The following is a 15,544-nucleotide window of genomic DNA, read 5'->3' as shown; positions in this document are numbered from 1 at the left end:
CAGTTTTGTTTTAGGTTAGTGTATCACCCTCACGATAGATTATTTTACATTGTGTTAGCATGTTATTAACACATTCTTGGATACTTGACAGCAGGAACGGCCCTGAGCAGAAGCGAGAGAAGCTCAGACTTCCGGCCGTAATTTGGTTTACTATTTTATCGGCCACATATATTTGAAATCCTTAGGTAGTCTAGTGGTTAGAAGCTGTTGTGGCAAGGCAAGTAATGGTTCGATTCTCCACATTTACAATTTCTTAACATTTTTTTTTACAGTATATCAGTATAGCTTGACTTATTAAAGGTGACTCGATCATTTAATGTTTATGCATATTAACCGGCCTTGTTTTATTAGTTGCTTTCGGTCTGAGAATATTCAAGACCGGCACTGCTTGACAGAGGTTTATGGCATGTTGATGATTGCTATAATGTTTGTTGCTGAGTGGAGTCCTGAAACTTCTTTATCTTTTCAAAAGAATGCAACTGTTCCTGTTTGGGTGACTTTATAAAAATATCCTAATTTTCTCTATTCAAAGCCAAGAATAAGTCGGATTGTTACTGGTCTGGGTGCACCTATGCTCACAAACAAACCTTGGCTAGATCCAACACTCTTAGGAGAAGCTAAAATTATGGTTGACAATTGTGTCAGATAACCACTCCCTCAAAATATTGTTTTGGCTGATAAAAAGGGTTATACAACCCTGGTCGATGTGGCATATTCTTGGATCCCTAGAAAATGTGGTAATTGTGGCTATTTAGGGCACAAAGAATCAGGTTGTCTACAAAAATTTGTTAAATTCTCAGTACAAGTGTAAAGATTGCTCAAGCCGATATTTTGTGCCAATCGTAGAAGACGAGGTCTTAGATAGTACATGCTCCAATTGTAAACCATGCCACCTTTGCTAAATCTGTCTCAGTTGATGCTCCTCTCACAGCTCAGAAGACACTGCAATTGATGAGGCTGCCTCTCAACTTGTTTCTTAAAACATTGGCTGAGGGCATATTTTTGATTGAAATTTTATAAGTGTGAATTACAGAGTTGTTAGTTAATATTTTTCTCGATTTTATAATAATTGTCGTTGTAGAGTAAAAAAAATATTATCAAAACAAATATCGTTTTAAAATTTCAATGTAAAATTTATGAACAATATTCTCTAGTTCATTTTTCTATTGATTAAAATATAGTTAGGTGTGTATAGCATGGCATAGAATACTCGGATTCAACTGCAGCTCCCAGTTTAGTTAGTAGAGTTTTAATTAAGTCTGTAATGCTGATGATAAAATAATATGGTGAGATGTTATATGTAATGATATTTTTATTTCGGAAATATATAAAATTAAATATTTTTTTAATATGTGTATACATATAAAACGATAATTAAAATAAATTGGAAGGAGTATGATTTATTGGTAAAACTACTATATTGAAAAGTTGTAGTCACATGAACGTAGATGACTATTGTGTTCTTAGAAATATTTTTCTATAATCACAATTTCAAATTTAAATTTATTAATTGTCCTTCGGAATTCATTTAAAAATATTTAGTTTTTTTTTTAAAAAAAAACTATTCTAATGGTAATTTTTTATATATATTTTGATAGAAAACATATTTTTCTTCAACCTAAATCACTATTAAAATTAGAATAACTGCTTTCTTTTAATCTATTTTTTTCTTAAAATAGGCTACATAAGTTTTGTGATAGAAAATCATTATTTATATTAAAGACAATATTTGAATGTTACAATTTTATTTTAAAGTTAGTTATATTGTAAAAATTAGATATAAAATAATAAACTTTTGGTATTATATTAAATTTTGTTTCACAGAAAGAACTAATTATTTTGTTATTTAACTGTAGAAAAATTTAGTAAAATAATTTAAATATATTTGGTTTATGGCATCAAAAAAAACCAGCTTACCTTCGTACGGCTCTGGTTGTTGGGTGTCGAAAATGACTGTATTGTTTGCTTACAAAAATTTCGATGTCGTATTGATTGATTATCTGAAGCGGAAGAAGAAACTATTTTAGATTTTTTGTAAAATTTTGGGATACGCAGTTATATATACTCTCTAGTAAAGTAGAAACAGTACGTACTATTTAAAAAAATTCATAATTACTAATGTAACAAAAGAAAATAGTATATGTAACTAGGAATGTCAAATAGACTTGTGGACCGTGGGACAGACCCGTTTAAACCTGTGGCGGGGCGGGTTTGGGCCTTATCCCGCAATTTATAAGGATATCCCACAATTTTATTATTATCATTTTAGGACACACATGAATGAGACTTGTGATGCGCAGGAAAAAAATTTCCCTTTGCTACAGCACATAGGCAGAAATGTTGAACCAAACAATATTTTTTGGACATATGAAACTTGTTCTCCTATCTACAAATCAATTTTCTGCGTATACCAAGCTTGTTTATATATCTCACGCACAGGATATCCGAAATATGAATCTATATAATTCCCCCTAGCAGCTCTTTGGTGATCCTCTATTATTATTTTATTTACTTGGGTTATTTAACAGACATCCCACGTTCAGATAGGTATGGCCCTTATGCTACAACATCGTCGGTCTCATATGCACATGGCAACTTTTGCCGAATGCACATTCACAAGATCCATGTCGTTTATGAAATGTTTGTGATTCATGGTATATATATTTTCATTTTTATGTCATAATATTTCATATCTAATTCATTTCAAGATATATTTATCATTCGACTTTCACCTCTCAAATTTCAATCTTGTATATTCGATCTCCTAACTCTGCAAATAATCTATTCAGAATGAAAATACATTAGCTCCACAATGTGATTTAAATGTTGATAACGTTTGCACTTGCTTGATTTCACTTCTGAAAAATAATGTGGCGTGTAATCTCCTTATACTACGAGCTGATTTTGTTTTCTGTTTGTTAATATAACTAATAGTATGACTTTGTAGATCATCTTTTCCTATATCGACCAAAGTCGTACTCATTTGCCAAAATTTTATCACGTAAATTATCAATAATTAAGTCTGAGATGATTTGGGGAGAATTAATATGTATAAAAATACAACTTGGCCAATGCACGCTATCAACTATATTAAATGTAGTCAGTTCCGTGCCTATTGGCTATAGCATAAGTTTTGAGGCATTGGATTCTGGCCCCTCTCATTATTTATTTCATAATAAAGTAGTGAACAAATAAAAAATTGATTATTTCATTTATGAAATAAATTTCAAAAAATGAGATATGAAATTGGGTTAGAATATTTCTTACTTCAATTCTTTTTATTTCATTTTAGAAAAAAATAGAGTTGGGTTGGAGATATCATTTGGTTCCAGCTATTCTAGCTAGGCATGGGCACGGATCGGATATCCGGATTTTTGAAGGTATTTGTGATTTGCTTCGAATGTTACGGATATCTAATTTTCCGATTTGCTTTGATTCGGAAAAATACGGATATTCGGAAAAACGGATATCCGGAAAATAAATAGATATTTGCGGATATTTGCGGATACTTACGGATATCTCATTTGTTTTGATTAATACAAATAATCTTAAAAATTTGATACAAATTTTTTTTGGAAAATATTTTTTTTTGCATGATATAAAGGATAAAAATTAAAAGATACAATGAATCTACATATTTTGTAAAATTTTAAACTTAATTAACAATTATAATAACACAAAACTGAAGAAAAAAATTATAATTGTCATAAATGTTTTTTTCCTTTTATGTAATATTTTTATATAAGTAATAATATGAATAGAATCTGTCAAATCATATGTTAGAATAATAATTTTATACAATTAAAATTTTAAATATAATCAAAATATACATGTATTTATATATTGACGGATCGGATCGGATATTCGCTTCCCAAAATTTTAGTATTTGTGATTTGCTTCGATATTAACGGATATTGAATTTTAGTATTTGCTTTGCTTCGAAAGCTTACGGATATTCGGAATTTTCGGATCGAATAGTAACGGATAACGAATCGAATCAAATTTCACGGATAAAATGCCCACCCCTAATTCTAGCCACGGCACTGAATGTAGTGGATCAGAATTATTATATGACTCACGTTGTGTGGTTGATTAAATACGTCAAGTTTGAATTAGGTTTAAAAGTCAAATGAACACTAGTGATGTTCCTAATTATGAACTGCTAAAAGTTGGGGCCATTTTGGAATAAAGAAATTGTATGGCAGATACTCCCGATCCAACCAAGTTGAATTATGTTGCCACTACAACCAATCCCATTATAGATTGCTTGATTATATATCCAACTCTTTTCATCATGAAATTGTTATGTGCATTTGACTGACTTATCATATTTAACTATATAACTAGATTTTGATCCGCGCTTGGAAGCGCGGAATATTTTACGATGAAAAGTTTCACTAATAATATAACAAATATTTTGGTAAATTTAAAGAGTGTATTTAGAATATTTTTGCATTTAAATCAGTGTTTTTAATTCAACCCGATTGTGATTATACCGGTTAATCCGGAGATCTGACAATTCAATTTAGGTTTTTAAAATATTCATATTAAAAAAAAATCATTAAAATCCGAGACTAACCGATTGAACTGTTGGATGACCGATATGTAATCTAATTTGATTTAAATTATAATAGTTTCATAATTTGTAATCTTATAATCCAAATTTTAAAGTTTATTATTTTGCAATTTATGAAATTATGACGTTTCTACAAAATTTTAAAGAGAAAATGATAGATATAAAATAATTAAGATTAATTATTGTATTGTTTGGAAACATTGATAGTAGTATAAAAAATATATTGTTTGGAAACATTGATAGTAGTATAAAGAAATAAGTATATTGTTTGGAAACATGAATAATAGTATAAAGAAATGAACATTAATGATTTAATGTAGGTTTAACTATAAAGTATAAAAGTGTATTTGATTTAAAAGCTTACAAAATAAATGTTAAGTCCAAGAGAATGTTTATGTTTTAATAAGGGAAAATCGCATAAAAACCCTCAAAGTGTCAGTTACTAACACTTTAAACCTTGAAGTTTTTTCACTAACACTTTTAACCTTCAAGGTGACATTTGTATCATAAAAAACCTTCAAATCAAAAAATTGACCGGTTCAGCAGGTAATTGTTTAAAAATAATTATTTAATTAATAAAATAAACAAAATAAGTAAATAAAAATCCAAAAAATAAATAAAAATCGAAAATTTTAATAAAATTTACAAAAAAAAAAAAAAGAAATAAAAAAAAATTAAAATTTTAGAAAATTAAATAAATATATTAAAAATTAAATTATTTTCTAAAAATATTAATAAAAATAACTAAAAAGTTAATAATAAATAAGATTAAATTTAAATAGAGAAGAACTAAATAAAAAATTCACAGTTTTTTTTTAAAAATGGAAAATATAAAATTCAAAATTCACTAGTGACGATGATGGTTTCTCACATAACCATTAACAATGATGATAATTGCCATATCTCCAACGATAGTTTCCAACATCATCTTGAAAATGACAAAAAAAACTTTTTCAAACTTTTGAATTTTCATTTTTTTGAAATATATGAATTTTTATTTTTCTGTTTTTTAATTTGATCTCATTTAGTTTTGAATTTTAATTTTCTAAATTTTAATTAATTTTCTGATTTTTTCTAATTTTATGATTTTTATTAATTAATATATAATTACATAAGAATCAAAAAGTTAGAAAAAATCCAAAATAAATGAGATCAAACTAAAAACAGAAAATAAAAAAATTCATATATTTCAAAAAAATGAAAATTCAAAAGTTTGAAAAAGTTTTTTTTGTCATTTTTAAGATGATGTTGGAAACTATCATTGGAGATATGACAATTATCGTCATTGTTAATGGTTATGTGAGAAACCATCATCGTCACTTGTGAATTTTGAATTTTGAGTTTTATATTTTCCATTTTTTAAAAAAATTGTGAACTTTTTATTTAGTTCTTCTCTATTTAAATTTAATCTTATTTATTATTAATTTTTTAGTTATTTTTTATTAATATTTTAGAAAATAATTTAATTTTTAATATATTTATTTAATTTTCTAAAATTTTAATTTTTTTTTTATTTCTTTTTTTTTTGATTTTTGTAAATTTTATTAAAATTTTCGATTTTTATTTATTTTTGGATTTTATTTATTTATTTTGTTTATTTTATTAATTAAATAATTATTTTTGAAAAATTACCTGCTGAACCGGTCAATTTTTTGATTTGGAGGTTTTTTATGATACAAATGTCACTTTGAAGGTTAAAAGTGTTAGTGAAAAAACTTCAAGGTTTAAAGTGCTAGTAAGTGACAGTTTGAGGGTTTTTTATGCGATTTTCCCGTTTTAATAAGATAGATTATACGTTTCTGACTAGCATAAAAGCTGAATAAACCCACACTTTTATTGAACTTCTCCGTAATCCATAGTAGTATTAATTAGCTGTCGCTTATATTAAAACTCATACTAATTGATATAATGCCATGGTGTTCAGTAATTAAACGCTCAACCAGGATAGGGGGTTTTCAGCGTTTTTATATAAAATTACTGAAACAACAATTTGGCACTGCTTACATATTTTTGCTTCAAAATCCTTTTATAGTGTGTTCAAAAAAAAATCCCTTTATAGTATCAATTTTTAATGACGCCGTAGAAATATCTACGACTGAGACTTAATTACAACACTTCTAAGAGTGAGTATCATTGTCTTTGAACGAAAGTATTCATGTTCCTATGTAAGTATAACACGTTTATAATTTCTTTTAAAAACTCTTTTTGAATAATCTGTAGATATCCTAAACATATAAGAAAATGTTCAAACTAGTCTCTAATTGAGGGTGCAGTCTACGGGTGAATTTTTTCTCTGAATATTTAACTGAAGCCGTAAGCATGATTTCATCCGAACAACAAATGTTGGACTTTTGTAGGTGCACAAAGATATGAGACACACATATACAACAGACTATATAGAAATAGACAAATATACTCCTATATATGATTAGGCTTTGGGGAGTTTACTATGGCTTGTTGTTTGCTTGGGAGAAAGGTATAAGGAGGCTGGAGTTGGAAGTTGATTCCAAGATGGTGGTTGAGTTTCTTACGACAGGGATTGAGGATGAGCATCCGCTGTCTTTTCTGGTACGCCTGTGCCATGGCTTCTTGACAAGGGACTGGTTGGTCCGTATCGTTCATGTATTCAGGGAAGCAAACCGTGTAGCAGATGGTTTAGCTAACCTGGCCTTTTCTTTTCCACTTGGGTTTCAGAGCTTTGAGGTTGCTCCTTTAGATATTGCTATGTTGTTAAACGAGGATGTTGATGGACCGTTAAGGCCAAGACAAACTCGTATATAGACTGAAAGTTTGATTCATAATAAAGATTGGGAGATTTCTCCCATTTTCATACCAAAAAAAAAAATATATGATTAGACCCTATATAGTAAATGTTAGACTACATAGATTATATAAAATTTCCTATATATAAATATACCCCTATATAGTCTAACAGTAAATAACATTTTCTAACTATATTTATATAGGATTTCCCCCACCAAGATATAATTCTACATTGGCCACTGCTAAAGTATACCTACCACTAGATCATTCATGTGTGTTTAACAATGAAACAATGAATTCGTGTGAAGTAAGACTCCTATAGGCCGATATGATTATTTTGGAATAAAATTAGTGACTTGATTCTTGAAAATAACTGGAGACCAAACCCACACGAGCATGGCTATAAATATGTAAAATATGTTCATCCTCATAATCATGGTGGCGTATTTTTCTTCAAGTGATGTAAGAAAACATCATTGTCAAAAAGCAATGAAATACGGGAAAGTCTAAGCATGGAGCAAACAATGATTACATGGTGCGACATGTGCAAATCTAATCAATTAGTTTGACGCAAAGAAAATCTTATCACGGATTTTGACTTATACAACACATTTTTGATCTGTTAACAAAAAGAAAACATTTTTCATTATATTTAAAATTGATGTTGGAAATTGTAATTAATGCATTTTATTTTAAAACTAAAATATAATTTAAAACGTAAAAATATAAGTGGTTAAATATATATTGGAAAACAAAAAATAAATTTGATAAGTAAATAAATTCGGTTACTGTTTTTTATTTGTGGTGAAAACTCAAAACACCAATTTTCCAAATCAAAAGAGAACAGTTCATAACAAAACAAAGCATTTATGGTAGTTTTAAAAAGCATTTATGGAACTAAAATTTAGAAAAGCAGTCAGTGGAGAAAAGGTTGTCAGCACTGTTACAAGACCATATTGGAAGTAACGCTCATGCTCATGGTTGGGTAGCTCTGCTTGTTGCATCATATTCACAAATTTGCTTTATTTTTTTAAGAATAAAACTGCCCAAATTGAAAATATATTATTTTAAAAACATGTAATATATCCGTTCTTATAAATGGACGATTCCCAAACCGAAGTATCTACCTAAATCTAAACTGGAAAAATTAAAATCAGATCCGAACCATAATATAAAAATATCTGAACAAGAATTATGAGCTTAGTATTTCAGGGTTTAGTCATAATCCGAACCAAACCAAAATCCTAATTAGGATCTGAAAATATCGGAAATTATTTTCATATATTTTAAAGTAATTTAGATATTTATAGTATTTGAAATATTTTGTAGTTTGTTTTATTTTTTATTTTACATATTTTAATTAGTTTAGATAGTTTAACTAATTTTTAATTAAATTTGTGAATAATTTCTAATTTTCATTTTTTCAGCTTTTCATGTTTACAAAAATATTTTAGACGATTCAACAATCCGATCCGAACCGAACGCATAAGGAAATCCAATCCGATAAGTTAAAAACTCGAATAGAACTTATGAACATAGTACCAAAAATTCGAATTAATTAAACCGAAACCGACGAGAACCAAACGCACTAGCCTATTTATAAAACCCACTTGATATGAAACCTAAATAATTATTCAACACGCTATTTTGTTATAAAAATGCTTAATCAATCCCACAATATCAGTGTTGGAAGTATCATAGGTTAATGTACATCTATTAAGAAATTTATTTTTTATTTAAAAAGTAAGAGTAAAATATATATTAAAAATATTTAGCTAATTACAAAATATATTACAAAATATCCTGATAAAGTTAGTTACATTGAAATATGAAAATATCATTTATTTTAAAATATCAAAAACTTTTTTAAACATCATATATTCTGGAATATTATATGTTTAGGTTTAAGGTTAAGAAGTATTACTAATACATGCAAATTAACAAATTTGACATATGGATACTATATATGTGGTGTGTGTATCATGTACTTTATAATAAGAATAAGGGAAATTGGGTGAAATATAAAAAAAAAAAAAAAATCCCTAACTAATTGAAAACACCACTTCTCTCATACAATGGAACTCTAAAACACTATTTTAATGTAGATTTTACACCAAAACTATCTCCAACCCAACTTTAAAAATGACACCATTTTGGTGTAACACTATAATTTTACACAAAATTTGGTGTGACACTATTCATCACACCAAAACACTATTCACTCTAATAAAACACTATTCACTTATTTTATTAATAAACAAATACAATTAAATAAATAAAAAACAAAAGATAAATACATATAATATTATAATTAGTGTGAAATTTGGTGTTGTGGTTGGAGAATAATTTATTTTTAATGCTAAAACTACACTAAAATAGTGTGATTTTGATATTAAAATAGTGTTATGGGTTGGAGATGCTTTTAAGCAAAAAAGCCTTAAGAATAATGCATAAACGACGTGGCAAATTTAGAGAATTATATGGCTGGAAGATAAGTCACAAGCGAAGCCAAGCAACTGTCGAGAAAAGACATGACAAATAGGGTAACTGAAATTAACTAACCCTACAATGCATGCAATTTATCTTTTTTTGCTTTCTTTATTTTATTGGGAAAATCGCATAAAAAACCCTCAAACTGTCACTTACTAGCACTTTAAACCTTGAAGTTTTTTCAGTAACACTTTTAACCTTCAAAGTGACATTTGTATCATAAAAAACCTCCAAATCAAAAAATTGACCGGTTCAGCAGGTAATTTTTCAAAAATAATTATTTAATTAATAAAATAAACAAAATAAATAAATAAAATCCAAAAATAAATAAAAATCGAAAATTTTAATAAAATTTACAAAAATCAAAAAAAAAAAGAAATAAAAAAAAAATTAAAATTTTAGAAAATTAAATAAATATATTAAAAATAAATTATTTTCTAAAATATTAATAAAAATAACTAAAAAATTAATAATAAATAAGATTAAATTTAAATAGAGAAGAACTAAATAAAAAGTTCACAATTTTTTAAAAAAATGGAAAATATAAAACTCAAAATTCAAAATTCACAAGTGACGATGATGGTTTCTCACATAACCATTAACAATGACGATAATTGTCATATCTCCAATGATAGTTTCCAACATCATCTTAAAAATGACAAAAAAAACTTTTTCAAACTTTTGAATTTTCATTTTTTTGAAATATATGAATTTTTTATTTCTGTTTTTAGTTTGATCTCATTTATTTTGGATTTTTTCTAACTTTTTGATTCTTATGTAATTATATATTAATTAATAAAAATCATAAAATTAGAAAAAATCAGAAAATTAATTAAAATTTAGAAAATTAAAATTCAAAACTAAATGAGATCAAATTAAAAAACAGAAAAATAAAAATTCATATATTTCAAAAAAATGAAAATTCAAAAGTTTGAAAAAGTTTTTTTTGTCATTTTCAAGATGATGTTGGAAACTATCGTTGGAGATATGGCAATTATCATCATTGTTAATGGTTATGTGAGAAACCATCATCGTCACTAGTGAATTTTGAATTTTATATTTTCCATTTTTAAAAAAAAACTGTGAATTTTTTATTTAGTTCTTCTCTATTTAAATTTAATCTTATTTATTATTAACTTTTTAGTTATTTTTATTAATATTTTTAGAAAATAATTTAATTTTTAATATATTTATTTAATTTTCTAAATTTTAATTTTTTTTATTTCTTTTTTTTTTTTTGTAATTTTATTAAAATTTTCGATTTTTATTTATTTTTTGGATTTTTATTTACTTATTTTGTTTTTTATTAATTAAATAATTATTTTTAAACAATTACCTGCTGAACCGGTCAATTTTTGATTTGAAGGTTTTTTATGATACAAATGTCACCTTGAAGGTTAAAAGTGTTAGTGAAAAAACTTCAAGGTTTAAAGTGTTAGTAACTGACACTTTGAGGGTTTTTTATGCGATTTTCCCTTATTTTATTTACTTCAACAAAACTTTAACTCCCCGCAGATTTTGTGCCTCGACGACTCGACGGTATCGCACTGAATTAGTTTCCTTTCAGAAAAAAAGAATTAGTTTTCTTTACTTCATATTTTAGTAACACCAAGACAAAATCTTTAAAAGTAGACCATCTTCTGTATTTTTAAATATCACACAATATAACTTAAGATTGGAAATTTCATTTAACACTATTGTTCAAAAAAGATTTAATATCAAAATATTACTTTAGCAAAAAAAAATATCAAAATAATTACTCCATCAGTTTCAATTTAGTTGTCATTGTTGAATAAAATTTTCATTTTAAAATAGATGTTGTTTTTAATTTCAGCACAAAATTTATTAATTTATATGCTATCCTAATTTTTATTAATTAAAATGTGGTTAGGTATATAGTTAATAATGTCTTTATATAAAATATATATAATAATTAAATACTAGATGCATAAACTTTAAAAACTACAAATAAAATGAAAGAAAATGGAGTATGAAGTAGGTTCCCACGTTTTTAGGCATTAAATAATGGCATATTCGAGAAAGTGGGAGAAAATAGGCAGATTAATTTATCTAACTTTTCTTTGATTTAGGAATGATTTTCTTTCTGCTAGTTTCTAGTACACGATTAAATATTTAGGATATATATAAGGAGTAGCATATATATGTGTGTATATATATGTGTGGCTATAGAATACTAGGCCTTAATTATTGTTCATTGGTCGGGACGAGTGTGTTGGCTCCTCAACTCGACTCATCTTTTAAGATTTAAGAGACTTAATCTACTGAAATGGTTTTTTTTAATAGTAAAATATTTATTTTGAAATCTTTTTTTATCATGCATATATAGATAAATATACGATTATATAATATATATATATATATATATATATATATAATTATACCACATTTCTCTATATCTCTCCTAAAGTTGTTACATCCACACTATATATATAACAAATTTAGGAGAGATATAGAAAATGTGGTATAATTTGGTAGGTGATGCATGGACCCTCCTAAACCGAACCACCTTTGTCTCTATTTTCACCTTCACATGTCCCCTAGAACATGGAGCAGATTATGATGACTCCTTTGTAATCTCCCTCTTATTTCCCTTTTAAATTTTTGTAGTTTTCCTTATATTTATATATTTCTGGTAATGGCTACTTTAAATTTTAACCAATAACATTACTCCTTCGAAATAGTTAATGCAATGACAAATGTAAATTTATAAAATGTTTTATTTAAAAACCTTAGAGGTTAGAGCATGGACTTGAAGTATTCAGACATAGTATAACTGAGTGATATGCATATGCTAGTCAAAGTTGTAATACTAATACATTCATAGTTTAGTGATTTGAAATTTGCAAAGTATGTAACTTGTCAATTCTTAAGATTTGATTATAGTAGACTTAAAAGACCTCGTTCTTGCATCATTAAAAAAAACATATGATGTGGTATGCATATTAGAATGAATATAATATTTATATTAACAGAATTATGATCAGAAAGTAAGTTTCTCTAATTTATTTGTGTGCTTAATAACTATCAAAAGTATCGTGAATATACTAATTATTCGTGACTTTGAAAATATATTATATTTGATATTTTTGTTCAAGCTTGAAAGTATCAAACACACGTTTGCTTACAAATAAGTTCTAAAACCTCTAAAAATTATAAATGATTGGAAAAATAAAAGGTAAGTTAACAAAACATAAATTTAATTATTTTATATTGTTTGAATTTTTTATTATTTTATATAAATTATGAGAAAATATAAATAGAATTCAATCAACTGATAATTGTACCAGTTCCACAAATGGTTCTACATTACAATATGTTCGAGATCTTATGTAAATTTGTTTTTGATAATCTACTAATTAAATGATATCCTTTTTAAATAAAAATTCTAACCTTTAAATATAAATAATAAATAAATTATTTATTCGACCACGAATATAAGAGATTTCTACATCACAAGAATAAATGTTAAAACAAAAATCCTAACATCTATATAGATGTTACAAAACGTAGCAAAATGAATATGCTACTCTATAATTATAATGTTTGTAATTTAGTTTTTAGTCAAAGAATCTGCCGAAGCACAGAATAGAAGTTACAAAAAGAAAGTTCTTCAAAGAAACAAATTATTTTTCTGGTCTCCTGACAATCCACAATACAAATCTATATTTTTACTAGAGAAAAAAAAACAAAATGTGTGGTCGGCTCCTTTTGGACTTTTAAAATTTATTATTTTATAAGAACGCCCACAGATTTCTTTGCTTGCCAAATAGATTTTTTAATCTATTATTTTTGCTCAATTTTTTTTAATCTATTACAATTTAAATACTATAATGTCAAAAACATGGCTACGTATAACTGGTTACTGAATCTACGATTAAATCTAAAGAGAAATTCAATGATTTAAACTAAATATACATAAGCGCATTAAGTTATACAAACCCAATGTAACCGTAAGACTACTTTTTAGTAAAAAGTTTACTACATTTGCCCAATGATATACATCGCTCAAGAGTGTAATAAAATACTATAAATATTATTGATGGTTGAAAGTGTTGAGAGCGGGCCAGAAAAATGCAACAAAGTACGTAATGCTATAAAGCAATTATTTTGGTGCTTTCAGTAGACACAACACGAAAAACATTCTCCATCAACCCCCAAAAACAATTGAGTTGCTTGCTTCTTATATTGAAGTTTTTTTCTTTTGTCTTCTCTTTTAATGGAGATAGAATCTGTGAGATGCGAGTGTTGCGGATTGATGGAAGACTGCACACAAGACTACATTAGTGAAGTCAAATCTAACTTCGAAAACAAATGGCTCTGTGGTCTCTGCTCTGAGGCCGTGAGAGACGAAGTGAGTCGCCGGAAGATGACTACCGTTGATGAAGCTGTTAGGGCTCACATGTCCTTTTGTGGGAAGTTTAAAGATAATCCGGCGGTTCTTGTTGCCGACGGTATGAGGCAGATGCTAAGGAGGAGATCCGGCGACTTGACTTCCTCTGCTTCCAAGAAAGTTGGCAGATCTAACTCCACCAAGCTGTACTAACTCATGATCCTTTCATGTTTTATTAAGTGATTAATATATAATCGTTGATGCTTTTTGTTTTTGTTTAGTGTCATAACCGCTGGTCGATGAGGCTTACAACTAATCAACTGAGCATATTCAGACCTGTCAAATTATTTAATCTAGTCTAGTTTAATCTCTATATAAACATTGATTCTTCTTTCTTGGTTAAAGAGATCCGTGAGGCAAACCGTAACTAATGCGTAATCTTGAATTCATCGCAAAGGTCTTTTTATATCTTCTCTTCAACTACTGAATTGAGAACTCAACATTTTCATGAGAATGCGAAAGTTCTTTCAGTTACCAAAATCATCTCCAGCCCACATCTATATCAATTCAATTAAAACCGAAGTACAAAACAATAATTTCATAAATTTTCCAAATAATTTTATAAATTTTCATATAAATTTTATTTTCCTTTTCTAACATATTCTAACCACTTTATTTATTATATTTTTCAAATAATTCAACAACATTTTTTCATAAATACAAAAAAAGAAATTACATATTTTAAAGTATTTATTACATTTTAACATTTCTTTTCTATCTTTTTAACTAATTCATTAATTATTTTTATCATAATAATTGGACAAAATTTATTTTGCATGTTAATTATAAATTATATGGCGACACATCTAAAATATACAACATTAATTATAAAAAAACAAATATTAATGTAGAAAAAATCGTAAAAATCAATATCTGAGCGGACCCATCGATCAAACTCTAGTTTTTCTCTGAAATAGAGAAAATATATTATCCTCTAGTGCATGCATGTCTATATAATAGGCAGATGCTAATTTTGAGGGAAAAATAATAAAAATGTTATTTACCTCTATATATAAAGAACAGTACTATTTATCTATTTTTTTCCTCACAAATAAAACCTCTATCATAAATTCATACTTTGAAATAAAACTCAGATCTATAATAGAATTCATCGTGTAACAATTTTTGAGCCTTGGAGGTTCATCATCGGTTCAGGTTGGAAAGGAAACCATGCAACTTTTTTTGCACATGGTACTTTAGTTTTTCCTGTTGCCGATAACCAAAAAAGCTAATGACTTCGAATACTCGTAACCTTTGGTCAGCTATTAACGCCGGGTTGAATTCAAGTCATATTAGTCATGTTG

General features: G+C 27.0%; 1 protein-coding gene across 1 annotated transcript; it reads left to right on the top strand.

Moving 5' to 3' along the window:
• The first annotated feature begins 13,900 nt into the window (after positions 1-13,900).
• LOC108859523 (uncharacterized) lies at positions 13,901-14,446 on the top strand. Its single transcript, XM_018633430.2, has one exon. The coding sequence runs from the start codon at positions 14,067-14,069 to the stop codon at positions 14,391-14,393; it is 327 nt and encodes a 108-aa protein (XP_018488932.2). The 5' UTR covers positions 13,901-14,066; the 3' UTR covers positions 14,394-14,446.
• Positions 14,447-15,544: the final 1,098 nt, after the last annotated feature.

This window comes from Raphanus sativus, chromosome 5 (assembly GCF_000801105.2).
Source record: "Raphanus sativus cultivar WK10039 chromosome 5, ASM80110v3, whole genome shotgun sequence".
Lineage (NCBI taxonomy): Eukaryota > Viridiplantae > Streptophyta > Magnoliopsida > Brassicales > Brassicaceae > Raphanus > Raphanus sativus.
The sequence above is the reverse complement of the archived record's forward strand: the minus strand, read 5'-3'. Positions and strand labels throughout refer to the sequence as shown.